Here is an 18,837-nt window from a genome sequence, read left to right as displayed (position 1 = left end):
GCTATACATAAGTGAGTACACTGTATACAAAGGGACTGTGCTATAAATAATAAGTGAGTACACTATATACAAAGGGACTGTGCTATACATAAGTGAGTACACTATATACAAAAGGGACTGTCCTATAAATTATAAGTGAGTACACTATTTACAAAGGGACTGTGCTATACATAATAAGTGAGTACACTATATACAAAGGGACTGAGCTAAAAATAATAAGTGAGTACACTATATACAAAGGGAATGTGCTATAAATAATAAGTGAGTACACTATATACAAAGGGACTGTGCTATAAATAATAAGTGAGTACACTATATACAAAGGAACTGTGCTATAAATAATAAGGCTACATTCCTGTAACCATGTGCAGTGTCGGTGTACTGCTCGCTTTTACAGACGCATTGAGCATGACCTATGCTGATCCTCAGAATCGGATCAGAACAGAACATTCTCAGATCCGTGATTTTCATGTATTGTATGTGTGAGTGGACTTATAAAACTCTACGAGTCCGTGTGTCATCCGATAAAAAAATATGGAAGCACACGGACGTTTCACACAACTGTGAAAATGTAGAATAAGGGATTTTACATATAACATTATTACACAGTGCAGATACAGAATAATATTTACATCCAGGCACTTACCCCTGACGTCTCGTCTGATTAGAGCCGCTTTCTTCTGTTTCTTCTCCTTCTAGTCAGACCTTCATGTCGACATCTCCCAGCCATGACTCCTCTAGTCACAATGATTGTCGCAGCCCTGAAAATAACAAGGTCACATACATTGTATACATATATCTGTCTCTCCCCTCTATACAGATATGTATCCCACCATTAAAAATATAAAGTGAGAAGCAGCACTGTGTCCTCCATTAACTACAATCTCTGCCGCCCAATAATATAAATTATTCAGTCTGTGACTCTGCTCAATTAACTATAAGGCTATGTGCACACGGAATATACTGTATGTAAGGTTTTACAGTAAAAGCGAAGTGAATGAGATCCCTGAAGTCTCATGCAAACGCTGCTTATTTTTTTCCTTGCAGATTTGCAGCAAATTTAAATTTACGTAATATCAATTCTTGCAGCATACGGTATGTCACTCATACTAATGGGGAAAAATACGTAACAAAAGCATGGCAAAAATGTTGCCAAAAAATAAATGTGCTTTACGCAACATCCTTCCTGCCAACACATTAGGACATGCAGCAGAATTTTCTCTTGAAAACTCTGAACGTGTGCACATAGCCTTAGTCCCTGTCCTGTGCCCCCCTCCCATTTATTATAAGTCCTTGATGGCATCATAATGAATTTGGGGGTTGGAGAAGATGCTATCAGGCACTGAGCCTCCTCCGTCAACACCAAATTCATTACAAGTCCCTGACAGCCTCTTCTCCCACCTTTCAATTCATTATAAAGTGTCCTATGCACCTTATCGCCTCCTCTCGTCAATAAATTTTAAGTTCCCGATAGCATCACAATGGATTGTGAGATGGGGAGGACGCTATCAGGGGCTTAGCACCCTCTTCCATCACCCAATTAATTTCACATCCATATCTAATGTCCTCCTCCCCTCCCCCGTTCACAAGTCCATTATAAGTCCCCCTTCCTCCCATCCCAATCCCCTACATCCTTCATTGTCTTCTCCACCACCCCCATTATTGCCCTCTCCCCCACCTCAATCATTGTTCTCCATCACCACCTCCATCATTGCCCTCTCCAACACCCAAATCAATGTTCTTCCCCCTCCACTCCCATCATCATCCTCTCCCCCATCCCATCATTGTTTTCCCCCACCACCCCATCATTGTCTTTTCCACTATCTCTATCATTGCCTTCTCCTCCACCACCCCATCATTTCCCTTTCCACCACCTCCATCATTCATTGCCTTCTCCTGCACCACCCCCATCTTTGCCCTCTCCACCACCTCCATCATTGTTCTCCCCACCACCTCCATCATTTCCCTTTCCAACACCCCAATCATTGTTCTCCCCCACCACTTCCATAATTGTCCTCCCCACCACCCCCATCATTGTCCTTTCCACCACCCCCATCATTGTCCTTTCCACCACCTCTATCATTGCTCTTTCCACCACCTCCATCATTGCCTTCTCCCTCACCACCCCCATCATTGACCTTTCAACCACCACGATCATTGTCCTTTCTACCACCTCCATCACTGACTTCTACTCCACCACCTCATCATTGCCCTTTCACCACCTCCATCATTGCTTTCTCCCCACCACCCCAATCATTGCCCATTCAACCACCTCCATCATTGCCTACTCCCCCACCACCCCGTCATTGCCTTCTTCCCCATCAACCCCATCATTGCCCTCTCTACTACCTACACACACAGAGCACCACTCACCTCTCCGCACGTTCCCTGCAGCTGCAGCATCTCCGTCTCCGGCAGCTTTCTCTCTGACACAGCTGTGAGCTGAATGATGACGTCATCCAGCCGCGCTGCTGTGTCAGATAGGAAGCGCAGGCAGGAAGCACAGGACAGATCCATGCAGCTCTGCTCCGCTGCCATTTTCTCCTGTAGAGTGAGGCTAAGCACCAGAATTGTCTCATTTTATGGATGTGCTTTTTCGGGGGTGGCTGAGAGCTGCTATTTTAGTCTTAGAGGGGGACAATATCCATGCTCCCTTCCTAGGCTATTAATATTAGCCTGCAGCTGTCTGCCTACACTTTGAGGGTCATTAATTATAGGGGGGACCCCACGTCATTTTTTTGGAGGGTACCCCATTTTAATAACCATTAAAGGCTAAGTATACAGCTGTGAGCTGATATTAATACCCTGGGAAGCACCATGGGTATTACCCCCTTCCAAGACTATAAATATCTGTCTCCAGCTGTCTGCTTTCCTTCTGCTGGTTAATAAAATTTCAGGGGATCTCATACCATTTTTTTCAGAAATATATTTATTAATTAACTAGATGATGGCCCGATTCTAACGCATCGGGTATTCTAGAATATATATGCAGTTTATTTTTGAAGATTTAATAATAATGCAATAATGCACCCCCCAATCCTGATATGTATGGTTCTCTCACCCCCAATCCTGATATGCATGCTACCCCTCAACCCCCTATCCTGGTATGCATGGTCCCCTGACCCCCCAATCCTGGAATGCATGGTCCTATCACCCCCCAATCCTGGTATGCATGGTCCTCTCACCTCTATTTCCTGGTATGCATGGTCTCCTTACTCCCCTTTCGGGGTATACATGGTCCCCTCACCCCCCAATCCTGGAATGCATGGTCCTCTCACCCCCCAATCCTTGTATGCATGGTATCCTCAACCCCCTTTCCTGGTATGCATGGTCCCCTCACCCCCCTTTTCTGATATGCATGGTCCCCTCACCCCCCAATCCTGGTATGCATTGTCCTCTTTCCCCCTTTTGGGGTATGCATGGTCCCCTCACCCCCCAGTCCTGGTATGCATGGTCCTCTCACCCCCCAATCCTGGTATGCATGGTCCCCTCACCCCCAATCCTGATATGCATGGTCCCCTCACCCCCCTTTCCTGGTATGCATGGTCCCCTCACCCCCCTTTCTTGGTATAAATGGTCCCGTCACCCCCCTTTCATGGTGTAAATGGTCCCCTCACCCCCTATCCTGGTATGCATGGTCCCCTCACCCCCCAATCCTGGAATGCATGGTCCTCTCACCCCCCAATCCTTGTATGCATGGTATCCTCAACCCCCTTTCCTGGTATGCATGGTCCCCTCACCCCCCTTTCCTGATATGCATGGTCCCCTCACCCCCCAATCCTGGTATGCATTGTCCTCTTTCCCCCTTTTGGGGTATGCATGGTCCCCTCACCCCCCAGTCCTGGTATGCATGGTCCTCTCACCCCCCCAATCCTGGTATGCATGGTCCCCTCACCCCCCTTTCCTGATATGCATGGTCCCCTCACCCCCCTTTCCTGGTATGCATGGTCCCCTCACCCCCCTTTCTTGGTATAAATGGTCCCGTCACCCCCCTTTCATGGTGTAAATGGTCCCCTCACCCCCTATCCTGGTATGCATGGTCCCCTCACCCCCCAATCCTGGTATGCATGGTCCCCTCAACCCCCTATCCTGGTATGCATGGTCCCCTCACCCCCCAATTCTGGTATGCATGGTCCCCTCACCCCCCAATCCTGGTATGCATGGTCCCCTCACCCCTCAATCCTGGTATGCATGGTCCCCTCAACCCCCTATCCTGGTATGCATGGTCCCCTCACCCCCCAATCCTGGTATGCATGGTCCCCTCACCCCCCAATCCTGGTATGCATGGTTCTCTCACCCCCCTTTCCTGGTATGCATGGTCCCTTCACCTCTCTTTCCTGATATGCATGGTCTTCTTACTCCCCTTTCCTGGTATGCATGGTCCCCTCACCCCCCTTTCCTGATATGCATGGTCCCCTTACCCCCCAATCCTAGTATGCATGGTCCTCTTTCCCCCTTTTTGGGTATGCATGGTCCCCTCACCCCCCAGTCCTGGTATGCATGGTCCTCTCACCCCCCAATCCTGGTATGCATGGTCCCCTCACCCCCAATCCTGATATGCATGGTCCCCTCACCCCCCTTTCCTGGTATGCATGGTCCCCTCACCCCCCTTTATTGGTATAAATGGTCCTGTCACCCCCCTTTCATGGTGTAAATGGTCCCCTCACCCCCTATCCTGGTATGCATGGTCCCCTCACCCCCCAATCCTGGTATGCATGGTCCCCTCAACCCCCTATCCTGGTATGCATGGTCCCCTCACCCCCCAATTCTGGTATGCATGGTCCCCTCACCCCCCAATCCTGGTATGCATGATCCCCTCACCCCTCAATCCTGGTATGCATGGTCTCCTCACCCCCCCAATCCTGGTATGCATGGTCCCCTCACCCCCTATCCTGGTATGCATGGTCCCCTCACCCCCCAATCCTGGTATGCATGGTCCCCTCACCCCCCAATCCTGGTATGCATGGTTCCCTCACCCCCCTTTCCTGGTATGCATGGTCCCTTCACCTCTCTTTCCTGATATGCATGGTCTTCTTACTCCCCTTTCCTGGTATGCATGGTCCCCTCACCCCCCTTTCTTGGTATGCATGGTCCCCTCAGCCCCCTTTGCTGTTATGCATGGTCCTCTCACACCCCAATCCTGGTATGTATGCTCACCGTCACCCCCCTTTCCTGGTATGTATGGTCCCCTCACCCCCCAATCCTGGTATGTATGGTCCTCTTACCCCCCTTTTGGGGTATGCATGGTCCCCTCACCCCCAAATCCTGGTATGCATGGTCCCCTCACCCCCTATCCTGGTATGCATGGTCCCCTCACCCCCCCAATCCTGGTATGCATGGTTCCCTCACCCCCCTTTCCTGGTATGCATGATCCTTTCATCTCTCTTTCCTGGTATGCATGGTCCTCTTACTCCCCTTTCGGGGTATGCATGGTCCCCTCACCCCCTAATCCTGGAATGCATGGTCCGCTCACCCCCCCAATCCTGGTATGCATGGTCCTCTCACCCCTCTTTCCTGGTATGCATGGTCCCCTCACCCCCTCAATCCTGGTATGCATGGTCCTCTCACCCCCCTATCCTGGTATGCATGGTCCCCTCACCCCCCTTTCTTGGTATGCATGGTCCCTTCACCCCCCTTTGCTGGTATACATGGTCCTCTCACACCCCAATCCTGGTATGTATGCTCACCGTCACCCCCCTTTCCTGGTATGTATGGTCCCCTCACCCCCCAATCCTGGTATGCATGGTCCTCTTACCCCCCTTTTGGGGTATGCATGGTCCCCCCACCCCCCAATCCTGGTATGCATGGTCCCCTCACCCCCTATCCTGGTATGCATGGTCCCCTCACCCCCCAGTCCTGGTATGCATGGTCCCCTCACCCCCCAGTCCTGGTATGCATGGTCCCCTCACCCCCCCAATCCTGGTATGCATGGTTCCCTCACCCCCCTTTCCTGGTATGCATGATCCCTTCACCTCTCTTTCCTGGTATGCATGGTCTTCTTACTCCCCTTTCGGGGGTATGCATGGTCCCCTCACCCCCCAATCCTGGAATGCATGGTCCTCTCACCCCCCAATCCTGGTATGCATGGTTCCCTCACCCCCCTTTCCTGGTATGCATGATCCCTTCACCTCTCTTTCCTGGTATGCATGGTCTTCTTATTCACCTTTCAGGGTATGCATGGTCCCCTCACCCCCCAGTCCTGGTATGCATGGTCCCCTCACCCCCCCTATCCTGGTGTATGCATGGTCCCCTCACCCCCCTTTCTTGGTATGCATGGTCCCCTCACCCCCTTTGCTGGTAGCTCACACCCCAATCCTGGTATGTATGCTCACCGTCACCCCCCTTTCCTGGTATGTATGGTCCCCTCACCCCCCAGTCTTGGTATGCATGGTCCTCTCACTCCCAATCCTGTATGCATGGTCCCCTCACCCCCCCTATCCTGGTATGCTTGGTCCCCTCACCCCCCTTTCTTGGTATGCATGGTCCCCTCACCCCCCTTTGCTGGTATGCATGGTCCTCTCACACCCCAATCCTGGTATGTATGCTCACCCTCACCCCCCAATCCTGGTATGCATGGTCCTCTTACCCCCAGTCCTGGTATGCATGGTCCTCTCACCCCCCAATCCTGCTATGCATGGTCCCCTCACTCCCAATCCTGATATGCATGGTCCCCTCACCCCCTTTCCTGGTATGCATGGTCCTCTCACCCCCCAATCCTGGTATGCATGGTCCCCTCACCCCCAATCCTGATATGCATGGCCCCCTTACCCCCCTTTCTTGGTATGCATGGTCCCCTCACCCCCCTTTCGTGGTATAAATGGTCCCCTCACCCCCCTATCCTGGTATGCATGGTTCCCTCACCCCCCTTTCTTGGTATGCATGGTCCCCTCACCCCCCCAATCCTGGTATGCATGGTCCCCTCAACCCCCTATCCTGGTATGCATGGTCCCCTCACCCCCCAATCCTTGTCCAAGCTGTGGAACACAGCGTCCAGGAGGACCAGGCTTGCGCTTTCCCTGCCAGACAGATAAGACTTAACTGCGCTCCAGCAGCACACTGACATTTGGCTTTACAGGGACATACAAAAAGCGCCCTCCAATCTAAGTACAATCTTTGAGCACGTAACTGATGAAGGTCTGCACTGACCGAAACGTTTTGTTTGGTACTACAAATAAACTGTTCCATTTAAGCATTTAAGTTGAGTGCCAGGTTTTCATTATACTAAGCCGCAAAGCATTACTGGGAACGCGAGGCCGGGCGCGTGAAAAGAAGACAGGAGGCCGTCGGAAGGTGATAATAACTTTTTTTATTTTAATTCTCTTTTTTACAGATTAAGGCCTGCGCCTGCCGCTGATTGGTCGCGGCCTGGAGCCGCGACCAATCAGCGGCAGGCGCAGCTTAGGCTAGTTTCACACTAGCGTTTATTCGACGCAGCGCATGGCGCCGCTAAGCCCCTCCCCCTGCCAGCTCCCTGCCCGCCCCATCCGGTCATCGCCGCCTACTATCGCACATGGACGCTTGTGATCTGCGCACCCTATCTTTAGCATAGGGTGCGCAGATCGTGCGCTGGCCATGCGCTAGTAGGATTTTGGCGTGCGCTGCGCATTTTTGAAGGTAGGGTGCGCAGATTGCAAGCGTCCATGTGCGATAGTAGGCGGCGATGACCGGATGGGACGGGCAGGGAGCCGGCACGGGGCGGGGCTTAGCGGCGCCGTGCGCTGCGTCAAATAAACGCTAGTGTGAAACTAGCCTTACCGTTACAAACAGCTGCGCCTGTCGCTGATTGGTTGCGGCCTGACGGGGGCCTGGCGGCCGCAACCAATCGGCAGCCCGCGATTTCGGTTACAGACAGACACGATAAGGCGTTTATATATATAGATACTTGCAGAGTAAGCTACACAAGCACTGCCCTAATTATATATGTCATTGACATTGTTATATCTATTTATTCTATGTGCATATATCTTATCCTATTTTTATACTCACTGACTTGCATTGGCGAGTCTCACCCGAGGTACGAGGACAATTGCAGCTTGCTGTGATTTTTTTTCTCAGTCCAATCTGAACTGAGAAAAAAGGCAGATGAGCAGGGAATCAAAGAGGATTGCACTTGTCCGTTTTCCTCACAGGTGAGTATGAGCGTTAGAGCTGAGTGAGACAGCCATATAACTCATGCGAGAAAAGCATCGCACTGCAGGGACTGGCCAGCACCTCTCCTGACCTGAGCAAGACAGCGTGATGGATTACTATGCAGCTGTCAAGCTCAGGTCAGGAGAGCCGACAGCCAGTACGAGGTTTATAATGCGATTCTCGCACGAGAAATAGGGCAGTCTGTCTCTGCCCTTAAGGGTCATATACAGCCATCTACCTTTTCAGTCAAATCAAAACTACATGATAAAGCATCAACCTCAACATTCTTAGTATCAGGGAAATACTGTATGTCACAGAGAAATCTAACATCGAGTTTACTGAGGACAGGAGCTTTAGAAAAGGAGGTCTTGAGGGTATCAAAAGCTTCAGCAGCCTCAGTAGGCCAGGAGGAAAAGTCAGTGAACTTCTTGGTCATATCAGTAAGAGGTTTGACTATGACTGAAAAGTTCTTAACAAACTTACGATAAAATGAGCAAACCCTAAGAACCTCTGTAAATCTTTAAAGGGAACCTGTCACCTGTTTTGGCTGCTATAAGATGGGGCCACTGCCTTTCAGGGCTTATCTACAGCATTCTATAATGCTGTAGATAAGCCCCCGATCCAACTTGAAAGCGGCCAAAACAGGTAAGAGGTTCCCTTTTTTTAAGGTTTGTTGGTTGTACCCAATCAAGGACGGCTGTACCTTAACGGGATCCATCTGAGCACGATCATAAGACCTCTGTGGGAGAAGAACTTCCCACTCAGTCTCAGAAAAAAAACCCTCAGAATCCTGAACACAACTGGGAGGAGGAGATCTCATAGATGACAAGGGTTTAGATAAACAACTTGAAAAGCAGAAATGAGTTGGACATTGACCTGCAGGGTAGCTAACAAAAGGGAGCACTAGAGAGACCATTTTCTTCTGTAGGAGAGCTATTAAGAACTTAAGGCCGGAGTCACACTACAGCGAGATAGGGCCGAGTCTCGCAGGTTAAAACCAAGCTCTGGCACCGGCACTCCGGAGCGGAGCGTGCAGCTCCATGTATTGCTGTGCGGCTGCACGCTCCGCTCCAGAGTGCCGGCGCCAGAGCTTGGTTTTAACCTGCGAGACTCGGCCGTATCTCGCTGTGTGTGATCCCGGCCTAAAGGAATTGTCCATGTTATTTTTATTTTAAGAAATTATTTGAGGACATGATTTTGCAGCATCTTCTAATATGAAAGAATTACCGCTACTCCTCTTGTACTTGTTAGTACAGCTTTACTTCCATACTACATATACTATAGATGGATGAACATGTTATCAGACAAGTACATCAGCCTCCTCCAGTTGAAGAACAGTTAAAGTTGAAGAATTGCAATCTAGTGACGTCATTGTCCATGCTACGCCAAGGCTCAGGCAATGCCGGGAGCAAAGTGTTGACCTGGGACAGTAGGACAGCTTTCAAATCCAGGAAAATCCCTCTGGAGCAGGGACAGTTGAAAAGTGTGCCTACATCGCAGTAGTTGTACCACTGATTACAAGCTGCGGGCAGGGCCGGTTTTAGGCAAAGTGGGGCCCTAGGCAAAGATTAAAATGGGGCCCCAAAAGCTAACATATTGCACATCACACAGAAGCATTTCGGTTGTATTTATATGCGCTGAGTTCAGGCCGCTAAATGAGTGTGATCGACAATATTGAAGTCGTTCAACACTTGTTTCCCGGCCTCTTTCCACCGTCTGAGAAAGAATGATGGGGACAGAACAATCACTAATGGATCACTAACAAATCACCATACAGTATCATGTTATCAGCAGCACATCTACAGTTTACACCCCATAGTCCTCCATATAATATAATGTGCCCCATAGTCCTCCATATAGTATAATAAACTCCTCAGTTCTCCATATTGCATAATTCACTCCCCATAGTCCTCCATATTTTATAATACACTCCCTATAGTCCTCCATATAATATAATGTACTCCATAGTCCTCCATATAGTATAATACACTCCTCAGTCCTCCATATAGTATAATACACTCCCCATAGTCCTCAATATAGTATAATACACTCCCCATAGTCCTCCATATATTAAAATACACTGCTCAGTCCACCATATAGTATAATACACTCCTCATAGTGCTCCATATAGTATAATGCACCGTCGTAGTCATCCATGTAGTACAATTCACTTCCCATAGTATAATGCACACCATAGTTCATCATATAATGTATTCCCCATAGTCCTCAATACAGTATAATGCAGCCCACATAGAGCATAATGCAGCCACCCCACAGATTATAATGCAGCCCCGCCATACAATATAATGTAATCCCCATAGAATATAATGCAGCCCCCCTCTTATAGTATAATGCAGCCACCCCTTAGAGCATAATGCAGCTACCCCTCAGAGTATAATGCAGCTATTCCACAGAATATAATGTAACCCCCCACAGAATATAATGCAGCCCCTCCATAGAATATATGGCAACCCCCTCATAGAGTATAATGCAGCCCCTTATATAGTATAATGTAGCCCTTCTCATATAGTATAATGCAGCCCCCATAGAATATAATAAAGCCCCCATACAATATAATCTAGCCCCCACAGATAATGCTGCCCCCCCATAGAATACAATGTAGCCTCCTCATATAGTATAATGTAGCCCCCTCATAGAGTATGATGCAATCACCGCCCATAGAATATAATAAATATAATACAGCCCCCCATAGAATATAATGTAGCCCCAAATAGAATAAAATACTGCCCACCTCCCCATAGAATATAATGTAAGCCCCCATATTATATAACACAGCCTCCCCCATAGATTATAATGTAAAATGTACCCCCTTGGTATATAACTCAGCTGCATAGTATAAAGCACAGCACCACCATGGTATATAGAACAGCCCACCATGGTATATAGCACAGTACCACATGGTATATAGCACAGCCCACCATGGTATATAGCCCAGCATGGTATGTAGCCCAGCACCACATGGTATATAGCCCATCATGGTATATAGCCCAGCACCACATGGTATATAGCCCAGCACAGTATACAGCCAAGCATAGTATACAGCCCAGCACAGTATACAGCCCAGCATAGTATATAGCCCAGCACAGTATAGAGCCCAGCATAGTATATAGCCCAGCACAGTATAGAGCCCAGCATAGTATATAGCCCAGCATAATATACAGCCCAGCATAGTATATAGCCCAGCATAGTATATAGCCCAGCACAGTATATAGCCCAGCACAGTATACAGCCCAGCATAGTATATAGCCCAGCACAGTATACAGCCCAGCACAGTATACAGCCCAGTATAGTATATAGCCCAGCACAGTATACAGCTCAGCACGGTATATAGCCCAGCACAGTATACAGCCCAGCATTGTATATAGCCCAGCATAGTATATAGCCCAACATAGTATACAGCCCAGCATGGTATATAGCCCACCATAGTATACAGTCCAGCATGGTATACAGCCCAGCACAGTATACAGCCCAGCATGGTATATAGCCCAGCATAGTATGCAGCCCACCATAGTTTATAGCCCAGCATGGTATATAGCCCACCAATGCCACAATAGTATATAACGGAGCACAGTATACAGCCCAGCATGGTATAAAGCCCACCAATGCCACCATAGTATATAGCCCAGCACAGAGTATAGCCCAGCATAGCATATAGCCGCTCCCCCCCAGAATGGCCCCACAGTCCAGTACTCACACTGATATATTAAAAAAAAACAAAAAACTATTCTCACCTTCTCCTTGTGCCCGCGCTGCTGGCTGCTCCTGTCTCCTGCTCTGCCGGCACACAGTGAGAGTGCGATGATGTCATCGCGCACCCGCTGTGTCAGAGGCAGAGCGGGGAATGATGGGAGAGGGAGCGTTGGCTGACGCTCTCTCCTCCATTATTGCTTTGAACTGTACTAGCAGTCGCCGGTATAGTTCAATGCGGTGGCGGGGGGAGTCGGCACTGGGGGAAAGCGGGCCCCCTGCTTCAAGGGGCCCTATAGCAGCTGTGTGATGTGCCGCTAGCTGGGGGCCCCTGGGGGAGCGGGGGCCCTAGGCAGCTGCCTGGTCTGCCTGCCCCTAACGCCGGCCCTGGCTGCGGGGAGCGGTCTTGCCATTCTAGACATTTCTGTCATATTCACATGATGTGCTTTAAATGTCTGGTAGGTGCAGGTCCCATATGCGACCCTCACCAATCTCCAGAATGAGGGTTCAGCAATACCCCGTCTTGTCTAGAGCTTAGGTTGCTGTTAATGGAGAGGTGGGTGCACATGTGCTGTTGAATCCATTCCCTTCAATTAGGCTATGTTCACACTAGGCGGTTTTTCAGCTTTTTTTAATGCAAATTCAGCTGCCTTTTACAGTACTAGCAAAGTCTATGCGATTTCTGGAATCTCAAGGACACACTTTGGTCTATTTTTGTCAGCAGTATTTTGTGCTTTGCATGTTTTTTTGCACAATAGAGCATGTCACTTCTTTCATGTTTTTTTCAGCGGTTTTTTTTTTACCTATTGACATGAATGGATGGTGAAAAAACGCTGAAAATCCACCACAAAAATGCAGGTATCATGTTGTGCTGTGGTTTTTTTTGTGCCAAAACCTGATTCTGTGGAATAGGACTTTTTGTTTTGTACGAAACTTTATCAGCATGCACAAGAGACAAATATACTGTAGCATGCCAAAAACACAGCAAAAAATGCAGGAAAAAAAACAAGCAAAGCCTGCTTTTTTTTCTGCAGCTTCTTTCCTCCCAAGAAATCAAGTTTTGCTGCAAAAAAAAACGCTGAAAAAACGTCTAGTGTGAACGTACCCTTAGAATCCCGAATACAGCTACCTATTTATAGTAGTCTCCTTTAATGTAAGAACCCTTCTATAGATGTATATAGATGTGCATGACGTATAGATCTAATTCAAGGATTCATGGACATGTAATATCACACCTATCATATGGATTTTATTTTATGACATCCAGACAGTGCCATTATTTCTTCATGTAAGATAGGTGTCCAGTAAAATGGCATCAACAAAGGAGAAGACAAATACAGAATTAAATGACAATTTATCTTCTAGATATAAGCAAGTAGAATACAGCATTTGTAGGGTCCACCATCAATGTCAATAGTATTTACCAGGTGGCATCTTGATTGCTTCCTCCATACAAGGATGAACAATGTAAACCAGTTACTGAGTTTTTTAGGGCAAGAATGTGACTTGTCTACTCTATTCTTACTTTCAAAAGCACCAAGATTCCGGTGGAAACTTGAGAGACCCCTTTATAAGTCCATGTGATCTGCCGTGTTTTGTTGGGATTAAGCAGAGAACAAGGAAGGGTCAGCTCACCCACATAGACGTCTCGGAGACCAGCGGTGCTGCGAGATTATAAATCAAAGAAAAAGCATTCCAGCGTCCAGATCTTCTTAAAATCAAATTTATTGGATAAGTATAAAATTTTTAATAACACATATAAGTCACAACCTAGTCGGGGAATTGATATGGCAAATGTGTTTCAGACGAAAAGGTCTATAATCATTGCATAAATTGTTGGGATTAGTTATGACTCTGTGAAGCGTAGTAGTCATAGTGTAAACAGAACTTTAGATGGGTTTTTATTGTTACGCATTAAAGCCTATTTTAACCTTTACCTCCAATTGTATTACCCAATACATCTATAAGGAGAAATTAAATAACTTTGTAATGTCTTAATTTATAAAAAAAAAAAAAAATTCTACCGTTTTGTTTCTACAGCGCCAATAAAGATCTACTGTATGTGTCTCCATGGTAACAGACTACAAACAAACCCTGGGTAGTCAGAACCTGCAGTCATTCTCTTCTCTTCTCTCCTTTAAATTCCTGCTAACTGACCAAACGTGTTATAATAAGGTAGGGGCCAAATGGAAAGAAAAGTTTACACAGGATAAGATTACACGCAGCTTGTTTCTGGTTTGTTACTGTGGAGATGCACTGTCAGCATAGAAGAAGTGGGAAAAAAACAATAGGAAACTTGAAATTATAGACACATTGAGAAATTTCTAGATTTTTATATTGACACTGAGAGAATAAGAACAAAATCAGTTGAGAAGGTGGATATAATCAGCAATAAAGGGGATCCTCATCACTCACTGTCTGAAGAATGGCTACAAAATGCATCCCCGCTCTTTCTCTGGAAGATCTGACCTGTCTTACATAACACTGACAACCCATTGACTTGATATCCTGACACCCTCAGGTAGTCTTGCCATGAAATTGAAAATACGATGGGCATCCTGACAGATTACTCCTGATCTCAAGGTAGACACGATGTGATCAACTTGTCCAAAGTTGAGAACTTCTTTAAGTAATGGATTCTGTAAAAGGTAATTAAAGGGATTGTCAGGTTAAAACAAGTTATCAGATATCCACGATCTGTAGATTCGGGAAGCTTTGATCCCTGGTATAAGATGGCATCCCATCAGCCGCTGCATTCATTCCTTATGGGGTTGCTGGTAAAAAGCAGTGGCAGAACGATAGGGAATGAATGGAGTTCAGGTCGTGAATATACTCTGCCACTTCAATCTAACAGGGCTAAAAGTTCCCCATTCTGCCGATCAAGGTGGGTCCCAATGACCGGCCCTACCAATAAACAAATGATTACCTATCCTATGGTAATAACCTGTTTTAACAGTATGACCTTTTTAATATATCTTAGGGTAGAATTAGAACCTCTGATTGTAAGGAATCCTCTAGTTTTTTAGCCAAATTACATTTTGAAGGCATGAGCGTCTTTTCAGCTTGGTCTTGGAGCATGTAAACCTTTTGTAAGTCATTATATGGGTGGATGTAATGCATTCGTAGATATAATTGATGGATTCACATGGAACCACACAGAGGACCAATATAGGAGTCATTTGTTGCTATCAGGAACCTCAGAAAAAGTCCATCCACTTTGTTCACAATCTTCATAGTTGGACTTCCATTATCTGTTAGGTCGAGGGAATTTTAAATGAGACTTTAGGGCAAGGACCTTATCAACAATTTCTGCTGGCTGCAGATTGTGCCACTGGGCAACTGGTCTTCGTGGGTGTGCCAGCATGTCTGACCAGTGTCTTAAAGCATTTCCTGAAGCTCGACAGCCAAGAAACAGTTTCCCGATCTGTTCATTCTTATTCACTTTATCGTGGTCCCACACAGAGATGATGAGATCCACATTCTGAAAGGCAGAAGAGCGAAAAAGAGTTACATGTGTGTCTAGAAATTGTCCCTGATTGGAGATCATTTCTAAGTCCCCTGTTTGCATTTATGATCCATTTTGGTTTGGGCTCGTGCAGACGACTATAAGTTTGGTCCGAGTGCCATCTGACAAAACAGAATGGAGAAGATGGAGACATTTTTTTTTCCATTTTCTCCTCATCTGAGAAAAATCTGTTGACTCAAACTCTGATCAGAGTGTGATTTTCATAATCAGACTGATTTTCTCCGATGAGAGAAAACACGATTGTGTGACCTTCTGTTGTGCAAATAAATCAAAGAATAGTCAAGAACTAAACGTTAGTTAGAAATCTGACCTGAATTTGCTCCAGAGTCACGTCAAAGGTAAATTCCTCATTAAAGTATGGGTTCAGCGTGTTCTTCTTCACTCCCGTCTTCTTACGCTTCCACTTCTTCTTATTCAGAGCAAGTTGTACCTTCACATATGGGTCTAAAAGGATGAAGAGGTATGAATTTGACTGTGCTAATCCATAAAAAAATCATTTTTAGAATTTTATATATAAAGAGTCACAGGACCCTGGTCTGGTGTCCATGATGGTACTCCGAGGCAGCCGGCCAGGGTTCTGTACACTTCCTCATACAGAACTCAGATGATGGCATACTAGATGATGCCTTTGGCATTTGCAAGACCTCATGCAACATCATGACATCATACGATGAATGTTGACTGCTTGAGTGTCAGACGAAGAAGTTTGTAGGACCCATGTCTGGCTGCCACGGTGTCCCCACATGGACATTTTACCAGTGTCCTGTTAATTTGCTGGACTCTAATATTTGATTACTTTGTTATTAAAACACACAAAAAAGTAAGAACACTTTAATGAACTCCCATAATGATACCCATCAATTCAAAAGAGGGACACATGCAGGACACTTTCTTTGGAGTAGTGGTTTTCACATGTAGCTACTATACAAGGATCTGGAATTTTCTCCAGAAATTCCAATTTATATCTGCAGAATAGCCACTGAATGGTGGATTGAGCCCAAAGGAGTTGGAAGTCATCAGCCGAAACCAGAAAATGATAATGTTATAGGGGTTATCCGGCCTTAGGTTACAAGTCATTCTATGTGCCTGCTGACATGTACATTACACGCTGTGAGAATTCTCCAGCGTCGGGACCAGAAGAAGGCGATTTACATATGTGTCAGGTGCCGACTAGACATGCGTGGCCTCCTTCAATGCAAGTGAATTGAACGAGGCTGGACAAGTCTAGTTGGAATGTGGTCAGAAGTATGCAAATCGCATGCTTGCGCTCACATGATCACCCTTTTCCTGCACCGGTACCATAGAATCCTCACAACGCAAAGTGCACATGATGTGATTATTCACAACTCTGCAGTCACATATTATGACTGCAGACTTGTATCCCAACCCCTTCAATGGTAAAATCAGAGTCCAAACTTAAAGTCTTGGTGAGGCTGGGCTAGAATGCCATCAAGACAAATAGAACAATAAAGCAAGTGAAGGTCAACCCATCCAAGGTCAAAGCCAGGTCACTGTACAGAGAATTTAGGTCAATAGAGTGCACCCGAAGTATCCACGACACAATAATTGGCACAAGAATTTAGTTATAAAAAAAACCTTAAAAGGGACGGGGGGCGTGGCCTAGACTGTCATGGAGTAGGACGTGCAGTCTAAGATCTCCCAGCACATCCACCCTAAATCAACTGAAATCATAGCCCATCCAGGCTAAATCCTCACAGAAATCCTCTCAGTCACTCAGGAGTGACACCCCAGGCCTTCGGAGCCCTATTTGCCAGTTCCCACGGACTTTTGAGGTCTGGTACGTGCGAGGCCTAACACTTACTGCGTGGCCTGTTGAGGCCTACGGGCCATACCCGGACTGTATTACTTGGGTTCAGATCCCACCTGAAGAATTGGGGTAGAATCCCGCTCAGCAATCATCCGAACCATCTTCGGCACGTAAAGGAGCTTATGTCAGGCTTATTATAGCCCCCTCCAAGGATAGAGGATTCCGGACCTCAGGCTCCCTCCCTCAGCCCTGATTCGACCCCCCACATGGGCCACGGCTCTCATAGGAGCTCCTAAAGAAGATTACCGCCTATTTCTGAGGTAACCGGAGACAAAGACGCTCATATAATAGTTCACAGAAAGATTTATTTCTTCAATTGACTATTAATTTTTGCTGACGGGCACTCAGGTGCTTTTACAGAAGAAAGAAAAAAAAAAAAAAAAAAAACCCACTGCGCAGGCGCGACATTCCCTGGCCGCGGCTGACACCGCCGAGCGGCTTGAGGCAATAGCGTGCGCCTGAAATTCAGACTTCGGCCGCCCCCGGCTGCATCTTCATTACGGTACGCCTTTCCTTCCCTCCTGCCTCCGCTACCTAACCTCCCGCGGTCAGAACAATTGCCCGAGACCCGCCTGGAAAATCCTGAGGAGCGAATCTGTGGCAGCGGTTCAGAGCCATATTTACAAGCACCTTGCGCAGGAGCACCTCCCCCCGGCTGATAAACCCGACTGCCGTAGCTACAGCGGCACGGGAAGGCATTGCCATTCACCGTCCCCACTGCAAATAGCTCCTGGGGTCCTCGCCACCCCCACCACCACCAAGATATCCTCCTTCAATTGCGTTCTTAGCCCCCTCAGGTCTTATCGGGGGCCGCTCTCTCTTCTCTCAGAGCGGCTTCCTGATTCACAGCTGCGCACTCCACATACGCAATTTGCGTAAAATCCGGCGTATCTTACGTCAAAGGAGCAGCCTTCTAATCCAGCTCCATAGTGCTGCTGGCTTCAACTCCCCACATAACGTAAATCACTGGTGGACTGCCCAGACGGTTTTTGCCATACACGAAATCAAACTAAAACAAAAGAGAATTAAAATAATAAACAAATAAAAAAAAAAAAAAAATAATAAAAAAAGGGTGACGAAAGTCGCTGCCACCACTTCCCAATTCACCCTTATTGTCTCTGCAGCCTAGTTCTATTCATACCGATAAAATGAGTCAACACAGATCAAACAGCCTCAAACAACCAAAAACTCCCTCCACAACTACTATGTCCGCCAAATCGGATAAAGACAAGAGACAATCATCTCACCCTTCCTCCGATTTGGGGAATACCATCAGTCCTACTAGATCCAGGACGCCCCACAAAATTACTGACTCCATGGATACATCAGCTTCCTCAAAAAGACGGAATCCGGGGGCTTGGAGTGAGAAACTTTCTTTTCTAAATGACCCCAAAAACGACACGGACAATGATTCTTGGGCTTCAACACCAAATACCAGCCCAGACAAATCCAGACCAAAACTGGACTCTCATGTTGAAACGAGCCAAGACACCATCGAGGCTTATATGGCCTCACTGGCCGACAAAATTAATAATAACTTGAAGCTCACTCTAGAATCCACATTAGAGTCACAAATGAAAATCTTTAAGTCTACGTTTGAAACGTTTAATCAAAAACTGGAAAATCATGAATCCAGAATGGTGTC

The 18,837-nt window shown here is 46.9% G+C and overlaps 1 protein-coding gene across 2 annotated transcripts in view; it reads right to left on the bottom strand.

Annotated features, from left to right (window-relative positions):
- Positions 1–13,547: 13,547 nt before the first annotated feature.
- Positions 13,548–18,837, bottom strand: part of SYT8 (synaptotagmin 8) — a 47,523-nt gene continuing 42,233 nt past the window's right edge. For both annotated transcript variants that reach the window (XM_073574033.1, XM_073574032.1), the window contains exons 8-9: positions 15,675–15,808; positions 13,548–15,319 (exon numbers count right to left, since the gene is read on the bottom strand). In XM_073574033.1, coding sequence (XP_073430134.1) covers positions 15,086–15,319; positions 15,675–15,808 — 368 coding nt within the window. In that variant the 3' untranslated portion in view covers positions 13,548–15,085. The remainder of the gene's footprint in view (positions 15,320–15,674; positions 15,809–18,837) is intronic.

Source organism: Dendrobates tinctorius, unplaced genomic scaffold (genome assembly GCF_039654945.1).
Source record: "Dendrobates tinctorius isolate UK_male_01 unplaced genomic scaffold, ASM3965494v1 ptg000037l, whole genome shotgun sequence".
Lineage (NCBI taxonomy): Eukaryota > Metazoa > Chordata > Amphibia > Anura > Dendrobatidae > Dendrobates > Dendrobates tinctorius.
The sequence above is the reverse complement of the archived record's forward strand: the minus strand, read 5'-3'. Positions and strand labels throughout refer to the sequence as shown.